Source organism: Chrysochloris asiatica, unplaced genomic scaffold, assembly GCF_000296735.1.
Source record: "Chrysochloris asiatica unplaced genomic scaffold, ChrAsi1.0 scaffold00007, whole genome shotgun sequence".
In the NCBI taxonomy this organism is placed as follows: domain Eukaryota; kingdom Metazoa; phylum Chordata; class Mammalia; order Afrosoricida; family Chrysochloridae; genus Chrysochloris; species Chrysochloris asiatica.
The window spans coordinates 31610497-31622737 of record NW_006408525.1 but is presented as its reverse complement, the minus strand read 5'-3'; the positions used below and the strand labels follow the sequence as shown (position 1 = coordinate 31622737).

The window sequence follows — 12241 nt, the reverse complement described above, 5'->3', positions numbered from 1 at the left end:
ATTTGAACTGCCAAACTTGCAGTTTAGCAGTCCAGTGCTTATCCTTTGGCACCACCAGGACTCTAAGACAATATACTGCTATCGTTTGTCTAGTTCTTAGGACATGTCCACTTGACCTTTCGTACCCAACTATAATTATTTTGTAACCTGTTTCACCTTTATGGTCTGAATGGAGTTGAAAGGATTCTTTTCATGTTATTCTCACCTGACCAGGACCACAACTCCTACAGATAATAAAATGTCATCAATGTTATTCTCCATATCCCTCATGGCTCTATGTAGACCTTGAATTGCAACACTTAAGTCATTCTCATGGCACAGCTATGAAAGCCCAGTGTGCTAAGCTGATGAGATTTGTCCATTGATTAATGATCAGCTGCTCCTCAGTTTACCCAGGAGTGGTCCACACTGCTTTTGGTATTGTAAACAGCATTGCCCTACTGCTCACTCTGGCGTGATTTCCTGTGTAGGCGTGGCCAAGTCCTCTAACCACTTCGGGACTCAATTTACCCTTTTTTAAATGGCCAGGACCCTTGCAGTTCTAAAACCCTATTCCATGAAATCCTAATGTAGTGTAGTCTGAAAAGCTGATATTTTACTTCTGTGCTTTGTGTAGGCATTTTTCAAGAATTAACTTGATTTCATATTCTTGGAAATTGCTATAAACTATGAAGGATAGCAATATAATAAACAGTTTTTGTTTTCTTCCAGATCTTCGATGATGCATACAAATCTCAGCTCAGTTGTGTGGTTGTGGATGACATTGAGAGACTGCTTGGTGAGTCTTAACTTTTGCCATTAAACTGTCTGTGCCACATGCAGACTATAGGGTTTTTATTGACGATGATCTTTGGGAAGTGCATCACCAGGACTTTTTCCAAAGCACATCAGTGGATTCAGACTGCCAGCCTTCTGGTGGTTGGTAGCTGAGCACTTAACATTTGTGGCACCAGGGATTCCTATCTAAAAGAATTATAAGAAAACAATATTTATAGATTTCAGGGCAGTAGAAATATTTCTTTGGTGGGAGATACTACATTAGCTCCTCATCTGAAGTCAGCGGTAGTATTCTTGTTAAATATGCCTTATGACCATAGTTCCTTTATAACCTACTTTCCGGTAATGGTATGTGTCTCATTTATTTTATATTTTTCACATAGCATTCTACTCACAATTAAATTATTAATAATTTTAGTTGATGGTTACATTTGCTGTTTAGTACCTCTGAACTGTCCATAGCTCAGAAGTTCCACTTTTAGCCTTTGGCAGAACTAAAGAAAGAAGGGTTTAGGTTGACAGTGAAATCCACAAATTGACTCTGTCACTTAGAGCTGAGGTTTATGCTCTCTGTACCTCTCTTCTGCTCTTATAAAACAGAGACTAGCTTTCCTTTTTATCCCACGAAGCAATTGTGAAGATAAAAATGGCATAACAAATGTTGAAAATATTCTAAACATTTCAAAGTACTCTAATTAAAAATACAGATTTATGAAACATCTCCTATGTCTAACTATGTTTATGTTTATTATGTCCTATGTTTATTAAGGAGCTCTGGTAGTGTAGTGGTTACGAATCAGGCTGCTATCCTCAAGGTCAGCAGTTCAAAGCTACCAGCTGTTCGCAGGAGAAAGATGAGGCTTTCTGCTCCTGTAAAGATTTACAGCCTCAGAAACCCTGTGTAGGGTTACTATGAGTCAGAACCGACTCCATGGCACATAACAACAACAACATGTCTAACTGGTATGGCACTATAGGCTAAGCACTGGACTGGTAACCCACCAGTCACTTCTTGGAAACCCTATACAGAGTTGCTATGCGTCAGAACTGACTCAACACCACACAACAACAACGTTTAAGTACAAGGAGCCCTGGTGACACAGTGGTTAAGAGCTCAGCTGCTAAGTGAAAGGGTGACTGTTCAAACCCACCAGCCGCTTTATGGAGGAACGATGTGGCAGTCTGCTACCATAAAGATGGCAGACCTGGACTTGGAATCAACTTGATGCCCAGGGATGTGTAACAGTGCTCCTAGAGGATGCAAAGATGAACAAGACTTTGTCTTTGCACTCAGTTAACTCATAAGGCCATACAGCGTAAACTACAATTGTTGTTAGTTGTGAAGTGCCGTGGAGTCACTTACGGCTTATAGTGAGTCTGTCTAGGGTTTGTGAGGAGTGGCTGATGAGTTTGTACCACCAACCTACTGGTTCAAATAGACTGTGGTTCAGTTCTTATTCTACAGCGCCACACCAAGACTCCAAACTGCAATTAAATGGCAGAAAATTGTTGTTGCTCTTACATTTTATTTCAGTGTAAAATTGGATTAACCGGAATGAATTTATTATAGTAGTGATGCGGGATGCTGTAATAAAGCCCACTGAAATAGAAGTCTACCTGGTGATGTAGTAAGTGTCAGAAAAGATATGATTTTAGTCCCTTCTTCCTTAAGCTGCCCATGGTGGTGTAGTAATGATCCCAAGTTACCTATCCTGGTATGGTGCTGCTGGATAATGCACTAAACCACAAGGTCGGTTTGAACTGCAAGGTCAGCAGTTCAAACTTACTAGCCACTCCTCGGAAACCCTGGACAGGGTCGCTCTGAGCCAGCCGTAACTGACTCAGTGATGCTTAACAACATTCTTACTGCAGTGTTCCCATGATTTTCAGACTTGCTTTCAGTCCTCTGTTAAAGCTACCTGCCTATTTATTTTTCTAAGTTTGGCAATGTTTATTATAAGGTGATAGTTTTATCTAGTGACCCGGGTTTTTGGTCTCTTGTTTCTGATACATCTCAACCTAGTTTATAGGATTATTTCTAAAAAATGCTTTTAAGCACACACTCATAGCTCTGTGTAAATTCCTTTTTCTGAGCACAATTGAGGTGTGTGACCATAGCAACACTACTATGTCAGGAATGTGTGCCCTCCGAGTGTATTTCCCTTGTAGGGATAGTTAGTATCTGTGCTTGTTTGTTCATTCACTCAACAGGCATTTGCTGAGCCCTTACTTCTGTGCTAGAATTATTAGGGTCATAGAGAAAAAAATGAAAATACTGCTTACCCATTGTAACATATATTGGAAAAAATCATTCAAAGAAGGATGTACCATGCATTCTGGGTATTCCAGAGGGGGAAGGATCACTTTTGTCTTGGGAGGGTTGATGCATGCCAGGTAAGCATAGGGCAAAGGTACTTGTACAATATACAGAGAAAACTAAGGGGATCGTATTTGTACTGAATCTTGAAAGATTGGTAGACATTTAACAGGTAGAAAGTTCTCTTATTACTGTTTTTTATCATGTAAGGGCCAATCTTAGTGACTTTACCATAGTTTCAGTTATAGTGAAATACATTCTTTCTATTATCATTTCCCCCCCACCCACCCATTTTCTAGCCTCGTGTTTTGTTGCCATGTTTGCAGTAATTTCTCAGAAATTCATCCGAGGAAAAAAAAACGGAAACAGTTTTTTCTTAGAAACAAAATGGTTTATGAAAATCAAAGGTGATTTCATGAACTCATAATGGAGAGTTAGGTTTTTCGGTAATGCTACAGATAAAAGATTCTTATATTTTAATCATTTAAATTGTTGGGATATTTTTTTCTTATTCAAGATAGTTGCAGGACTGTTATTTAAAATTGTGCTTATTCTTGATGCAGAAAATTCTGTGTGCTTTGAATATGTGCATCTGTTTATCGGATCCCTAAACACAACAATGTTCTTTTCCAGATTATGTTCCAATTGGCCCTCGATTTTCTAATCTGGTATTACAGGCTCTCCTTGTGTTACTGAAAAAGGCACCTCCTCAGGTAAAAATACTAATAATGACAATGACAGCGTCACCGAGTTTTTCAGTAAATTGCATATACTTGTGTACTCTCTCTAAATAAGCAGATTATCATAAACCTACAGAATTCTGTTGTTGACGGAATTTTGAACGTCATCTGGTCTTGTCTTCTGTCTTCAAGTAACCAGAAAGAGTTTCCATTTCTGTTCTAAAGATCTCAAAAATCCCAGTTTCTATTAGTATTATATTTGTTTTAAAAATTCACCACCATATTACACATCCTAATGTCCTCACATCTCTCAGAAGAGATATTAATGTAGAAGCAACTAAATACATGTCCCATGGTTTCATCTGTCATTTCATAGCGTTTGCCTAGGAATTTGATTTGAGGAAATGTAAGTTTACTTCCTATAGTAAATTTACTTCCTATAGACTTAGTACTTTTTATACTTCTACAGATGAGCTAAAAGTATTTCTCTTGTGTTACTTGGAGCTTTTGATGAGTGAGTTTATAATGAGGACTTTGACTCACATGGGTGCATATTTTACTGATGTGGCTATTAAAACAGGTGATTTAATAGCTTAAGAAATTTAAAACCAGCCTCTGAAGGTTGGTTAAATCTGTTAATTATGTAGAAGCTGACGGAGTTTGTTTGCCTGTGATGTTGTTGTTGTTGTTATGTGCTGTGGAGTCGGTTCTGACTCATAGCAACCCTGAACAGGGTTACCGAAGCTGTAAATCTTTACAGGAGCAGAAAGCCTCATCTTTCTCCCGCAGAACAGCTGGTAATTTCAAACTGCTGACCTTGCGATTCACAGCCTGATTCATAACCACAGCGCTACCAGATAGACAAATTCTCAGGGTTTATTCTACACACTATCACCTTGAAAAATTATCGATCAAAAACAGATACAAAGGCGGTTTATGCACCAACTGGAAAGAGATCTTAATGCCTGCATACAAATCTCTTGTTTGAACTTAGAGATACCAACTAAGTTTGTATGGAAACTATTTTGTGGTAAGCGTTCTGCTCCTGTAAAGATTTATAGCCTTGGAAACCCTGTGCAGGGTCACTATGAGTTGGAACGGACTCCATGGTACTTAACACAACAACAAGGGAATGTAGTTTGTAATTTCACAGTTAAAATCATACGGGTATGTGTTTGAGAGCTAAAAGTTTTGCTTATACCAAAACTGAAGTTAGGGAAGTAACTATACCTCCCCTTCTCTTGATTCCCTCAATATTTTTTATAAGTATGTAAATTGATATATTTAAAGTTATTAGAATGTAAATATTTTATCCCCATTATCTATATGTATCAAAGGAAAAAATTGTGTTCAACCTAGGCTATCAGGGAAATGCAAATCAAAATTATAGTAAGTTACTACTTCACACTTAACTATGATGGTGAGAATCAAAAAGAGACAGTAGTTAAGTGTTTACAAGGATGTGAGCAATGGGAACTCTCACTGACTGCTTGTGGGAATGTAAAATAGTACTTCAACTTTGGAAGAGCATCTTGTACTTCCTCAAAAGGTGAAAGATATAGTTACCATATGAAGCAGCAGTTCTATCCCTAGGTATGTATCCAAAAGAAAGAAAAACATATGTTCATAGAAAAACTTGTACACAAATGTTCATAGCAGTATTATTCATAGTAGCCCAAAAGGGAAAACAGCCTGAATGCTTATCAACTAACAAATGGATAAATAAAATATGGTATATCCATACAATGGAATACTATTCAGTCATTAAAAAGGAATTAAGCACAAGGAGCTCTGGTAGCATAGCGGTTACAAATCAGACTGCTAATCTCATGGTTAAAAACTACCAGCTGTTCTGCAGGAGAAAGATGAGGCTTTCTGCTCTTGTAAAGATTTACAGCCTCGGAAACCCTGTACAGGGTCGCTATGCGTCAGAACCCACTCCATGGCACATAACAATAACAACATGTGTACTACAACATGGACAGATAATGAAAGAATGTCAAGCAAAAGAAGATAGTCACAAAGACCACACGTTGTATGATTCCAGTTCTCTGAAATGTGCAGACTGTAAATGAGTGGTTGCTAAGGCTTGGGGGAAGATGGGAAGGACTGGGGATAATTGCTAATTGATACAGCATTTCTTTTAGGTGATGAAAATGTTCAAAAATTGGTTGTAGTGGTGACTGTACATATCTATGATATGCTAAGAAAGCATTTAACTATACACTTTAAATGAGTGAATTTTGTGATATGTAGATTATTTCAACAAAGTAGTTATAAAACAATAAGTGGTTTTAGAAGCTACATAAAGGATGAAGGGAGAATTCTATAGCAAGCTAGAAATCAGAGGTGAACATCCAAGGTCTATGCACAGCTTGGGAGAAATTTCAGAAACTGGAGTTGGATCTTTAAAAAGGGATGTGAGTGGTTTTTTCTAAGGACTGAAGAGGAAGGCTACAGGAACACGTAGGAAGCAAAAGACAGCTCTGGTTGTTTTAGTGATTGGAAATGGCAGGGAATCTCGGAAGGGATTGTCAGCCTGTCCTGCATGTGGTGACTCTAACCTGGACTGCTGGTGACCTGCTGTCAGTGTGAACCAGTGACAGGGGAACGTGACATTTGTATGTGTTCCCTGTATCACCTTGCTTTTTAAATTGGTTTGCATACTCTTAGAAAAACATGGAGAGCTTTTCCGACTGGTCCAATGTCAAGAATATCTGTCATTGTTAGTGGTCACTAACCACTTTTGTTAGGTTTTTCAGTTGTCTTCAAGTAAGTATTAAAAGTGTCTGAATCGTAATCTTGTAAAGATCTATACAGTGCTAGAATACTAATATTCATCATAGGCAAGAAAGCAGGAAAGTTGTAGACATTTTCCTCTAAAAAGAAGAATTGCACATGTGCACAATACAGCAATCATATCAGCCACCGAATCCTTAGTTTTGCATGTGTTGTAATTCCAGCTTTCACACAGAAAAATTGTGTGTGCGTGTGTGCACATGCTTGAATAAAAGAATCCCTCCGGGGACACTATGTTGTTATGTATCAAGATATTCTCTCTTCTACTTCCCCTCCCCACAACCTCCTCCACCCCCCGCCCGCCCCTGTTGTAAATTGGCTTATTAAAACTGTTTCACAAGCCCTCCCTTTTCCCCTTTGTGATTGCCTTGGTCTTGGATTTTCAGTGTAGGACTAAAAATGCAAGTCAGATTTCAGTTACTAGGATATTTTCTTTGAATTAAAAAATTTTTGAAGCAAATGCATAGATTTTTTTAATGAGCCTAGGATTCAGTGACTTTGCTTTAAGTTTAGCAGTAGAGTTAATTTCAGGATTGATTTATTAGCCCTTTAAGGGTCTAGAAAGTGGTATCTGTAGTTCAGGAAGACTGAAAAACATCATCACATTTTGTTTAGCATCTTTTTAAAACCAATTAAAAGCTTTTCTAAAATGGATTGAACAGGAGAAAATAAACCATGTTCCCTAGGTCTTTATTTCAATCAAGTTTCCCTGTGTTCTGCAGGAGAAGAGATGGAGGGGGGATAGAAAAATTGAAAAGGGCTGTCCCAGCAGGGAGCCGGGCGGCAGAAAAGGGCTTCTCTGAGAACGCTCCGCCGGCTTCATCTACATGCAGGGTCACACAAGGCCTGGGGTGCTCACCGCCACCACAGAGGTTTCACATGTGCTTCCCTGCTGATTCCTGTGAAAAGCTAACAATTGGCTTGGAGGGTAAAAGACCATTGCAGTTCACCCTCCCTGAGCTGGACGTACAATTTGTCCAGTGTTAGGAAATGTCCGGCTTAGCAGCCAGAGGCTTGAAGACACCCCTCCTTCCAGCTCGATTCCTAAAGCTTCTCTTTTACTGGATGACACGGGGGCTCTTTTCAAGGATTGCAGATTTATGAAAGTTGAGGGGAATGTGCTTTTTTTTCAGAGCAGGAGGATGAAAGCCTTTGCCTTAATGTCAAGGAAGAGGCAGCAGGCAAGCAGCAAGGCCAGGTGAATCTCCCCACCACCTACAGCACCAGTAGCTTTAGCCTCTTCCTTCTACATCCCTTCTGCTGCCTCCTTTTTCTTTTTGGAAGACAAGAGAAAGTACCGGAAAAAGGACTCCTCCAACTGTAAATTACTCGAGTTCCCAATGTCCTCCACAAGTAAGAGAGTGATTAAAGTCATTCACCTCATTCTTTAATGCCTGGCTTGCTGGACACTTTCCAGAATCAAATGAGAGGGCCTAATCTGTGTGGACCACACTAGCCCGGCCATAGGTGGAGAGCCTGTTGTCCTCCTTTTAGTTCGTGCCTCCCAACCTTTTTTCATAGGCTGCTACATAGAAGATTACCTGGTGTCAGATCAACACCGGACTGATAACCACAAGATTGGTGGTTCAAATTCACCAGCCGCTCCTCGGAAACCCTTTACCGGGTCACTATGGGTCACTGTGGATGGCACAATTGTTGTTGTGAAGTGCTGTCGAGTTGGGTCCGACTCATAGCGACCTTGTATAGGGTTTCTGAAGAGCAGCTGGTGAGCTTGAAGCACTGACCTTAGAGTTCAAATGACTTTGCAGTCTGGTGCTTTAACCCACAGAGCCACCACTGGACTCCGGATGGCACAGGTGGCACTTGGGGGTGACTGGATCCTGGCCAGCTGTGAGTGGCCTCTTCCATTTACCCAAATGTATTATGTGTGGATGGCACAATACATTTGGGCAAGTGGAAGAGGCCAGGATCCAGTCACCCCCAAATGCCACCTGGCCTTTCCAAGGGCTGAGAGGGATTCAAGCCCTAGCCAGCCTTTAACTCATTTGTAGCACACCAGTTTTAAAACTCTGGAAACAACACTTTTACAAAAGGAGACTAATCCAAATTCATAGCAGTACTACTAGAGCGCTCAGATCTGAGGGTTGTTTGTCTTAGCCAAACCTAATGTTGTTGAGAAATATTACCTAAGGAGAAGAAACATAGTTTGAGAGCTATGAAGTCTGAACCTGAAAGAAATGTTAGCACCCTCATGTTGGGAACTCAGGCAGAGGGACCAGTTCCTCCATGGGCTCTGTTTTTACGACATTACCAGTCTCCACAATAAGATGACTTTTTAGACAATCCTCAGAAACCCTCTACAGGGTCACTGTGAGTCGGAACCGACTCGACGGCACTTAACAATAACACATTAGTACAGTCTTATTTCAGATATGCTATTTGGAGGTCATGCTAACATTAAGCAAGTCTTCAGGCTTTGGGTTGCTTTAGTGAAATAAGCAGATAATGGAAGAGACTCCAAATTGTACAGGCCTAAACTTGAGTATCTCACCATCTATCTGTTCAAAATTAACTCGGCTAATGACTGCAATATGACTCAATAAGATACATAACCACTTTAGGAAAGAGGGTTAGTCATTTTGCCAGACACATTAACTGTAATCATTGGCGTGGTGACTTTTGCATTGGACTTCATTTCTTTATTTTTAAAAAAAAACCAGGTGAGGATTGACACTTTAGTGGCCTAACTTTCCCATCATGAAGTCAATGACATCCTTAGATGGCTATCATGTTTTACAAAATCATCTGTACATTTACCCTAAATATGCTCTACAGCCATAGTGTAGTGTAGCTTGCTTTGGAAAGTTCTGTGTACCTTGCATGTGTGTATGTATGAGGGGCCTTCAAAAAGTTGATAGGAAAATTCCGTTATCTTTTAATTCTGTTTTTTCACAAACTTCTTGAAACCCCCTTATATATAGAAAATGATGTTGTTGTTAAGTGCCATTGAGTCGGTTACGACTCATAGCGACCTGACATAGAGCTTCCGAGGAATGGCTGGTGGGTTTCAACTGCCAATCTTGGCAATTAGCAGTCCAGTGTTTATCCTACAGTGCCACATCAGGGCCCCATATAGAAAATACATGTATATAGAATAACTTAAAAAACATTTTAAAAATGGTAAAAATAAATTTGTTGAATCCTTTTAGAAAACATTGCTACAAATACGTTATGTGATGAATAGGGGGTGTTTGGGGTACTTCTTACTACTTGCCATCAACCCCATTCCCACTCATGGCACCCCCTCATATGCAGAGTAGCACTCTTCCATAGGGTTGCCAAGACTGCACTTTCAGAAGCAGATTGTCAGCACACGTCAATCAATAACAGGTATTAATGAAAACAAAGATAAATTGAAGGGGCACTCTCAGAGCTGTATAGTGGATAGGGTAAAATTTCCCAACGGAATTCTTGTAGGGCAGCCCTTGGCTACCTTCAGAGAATAACCAGGTACATTATCATGATGGAAAAAAATTCCTCAGAACAACTTTCCTGGCATTTTTCTCACCTTTATATTCTCCAAATCATATACTTTGTTTGCAGTTTGCAGTTTCCTTTAAATTTTTTCAAAATAAGCCCCTGTGATTGTCCTGTGTCCTTTGAGAAAATCTATCAAGATGACCACTTGGAAATTCCAGAACCAGTTGCCATAACCATCTGAGTTGAGTTTATGACTTTTGTGAGATTTTTCCACCATTATAAAAAAACCGTGTTAACAAATGTTTGTTGTGGTTTTTTAAATGCCACCATCGATTTGATTCTGTGACACTGTATAGAGTTTCAGAGGAGCAGTTGGTGAGCTTGAACTGCCAACATTATGGTTAATACCCCAGTGCTAATCCTACAACTCCTAACCAGGACTCCATAAAGACAAATATATTCCTGTGGTTGTTGTTGTTAAGTGCTGTCAAGTCAATTCCAGCCCATAGTGACCCTGTATAGGGTTTCCAAGGAGCAGCTGATGAGCTTGAACCACCGACTTTGCAGTTCAGATGACTTTGCAGTCTGGCGCATTAACCCGTTTTGTTGTTAAGTGCTGTCAAATTGGTCCCAGCTCACCTCGAACCTTGGCACTACAGAAGGAAACACTGCCTGGTCCTGCACCATCCTCACCGTCGCTTGATCCCATTGCTACTTTCAGTGCCAATCCATCTCATTGGAGGTCTTCTTTTTTGCTGACCCTCCACTTTACCAACCATAATGTCTTTCTCCAGGGACTGTTCCCTCCTGGTAATATGTTCAAAGTATGAGGCATGATGTCTGGCCATCCTGGCTTCTAAGAAGCATTCTGGCTGTACCGCTTCTAACACAGATTTTTTTTGTTCTTCTGGCAGTCCTTATTACTTTTAATATTCTTTTAATACTCAATGTCTCAATTATTCTACGGTCTTTGTTTTTCACTGTCCACCTTTGACATGCATATGAGGCTTCTGAAAATACAGAGCTTGGAAAAGGTGCACCTTTATCCTCAAAGTAACATCTTTGCTTTTCAACACTTTAAAGGGGTCTTATGCAGCAGAGTTGCCCAATGCAATATGTTGCTTGATTTCATGGCTGCTGCTTCCGTGAGTGTTGATGGTTGATCCTAGCAAAATGAAGTCTTTGACAACTTCAATCTTTTCTACATTTATCATGATGTTATTTACTGGTCAAGTAGTGAGGAGTTTTGTTTTCCCTACATTGAGGTGTAACCCATACCAAAGGTTGTAGGTTTTTGATCGTCAGTAAGTATTTTAAGTCCTCTTCACTTTCAGTAAGCAAGGTTGTATCAACTGTATATCACAAGTTGTTAATGAGGCTTCCTCCAATCCAGAAGTCACAATCTTCTTCATATAATCCAGTTTCTCGGATTCTTTGCTCAGCATACAGATGGAATAAGTATGGTGAAAGAATACAACCCTGGTGTGCTCACCTTTCCTGATTTTAGACCATTTAGTGGCCCCATGTTTTATTTGTACAACTGCCCCTTCAACTATGTAGTTTCCTCAGGAGCACAATGAGTGTGTTCTGGAGTGTTATCTTTAGCTAACACTTCTGTCTTCACAGTGTTATCCATAGCTTGTTATGATCCACACAGTCAAAAGCCTTTGCATAGTTATGAAGCACAGATAAACATCTTTCTGGTATTCTCTGCTTTCAGCCAAGATCCATCTGACATCAATAATGACCCTAGTCCTCATCTGAATCCAGTTTGAACCTCTGGCTTCCCTGTTAATGTACTGTGCCGTACATTTTAATTATCTTTAGCAAAATTGCATTAATGATAATTGCCTATGATTTCTGCATTCTGTTGGGTCACCTCTCTTTGGAATGGGCATAAACATGGATCTCTTCCAATCAGTTGATCGGAGAATTACCTTCCATATGATGATCAGATTCAAAATAGCCAATACCAGTCCATTTTAGCTCACTCATGCCTAGGGTCTTTATGTGTTCCATTTCATTTTTGACAACTTTCAATTTTCCTAGATTCCTAATTTTTGTATTCCATGTTCCAATTATTAATGGATGCTTACAGTTGTTTCTGTAAGAAAGTTGTGAGGTGACAACCAGAAGAGTTGTGGGATGACATCAAGAACATCATACAGGAAGAAAGCAAAAAGTCATTAAGAAGACAAGAAAGAAGGAAAAAATCAAAATGGATGTC

General features: G+C 39.7%; 1 protein-coding gene across 2 annotated transcripts in view; it reads left to right on the top strand.

Moving 5' to 3' along the window:
- The window catches only part of NSF (N-ethylmaleimide-sensitive factor), a 183386-nt gene that overhangs the window by 148138 nt on the left and 23007 nt on the right, over positions 1-12241 (top strand). For both annotated transcript variants that reach the window (XM_006833530.1, XM_006833531.1), the window contains 2 exons: positions 712-778; positions 3728-3807. In XM_006833530.1, the coding sequence (XP_006833593.1) occupies positions 712-778; positions 3728-3807 (147 nt within the window). The remainder of the gene's footprint in view (positions 1-711; positions 779-3727; positions 3808-12241) is intronic.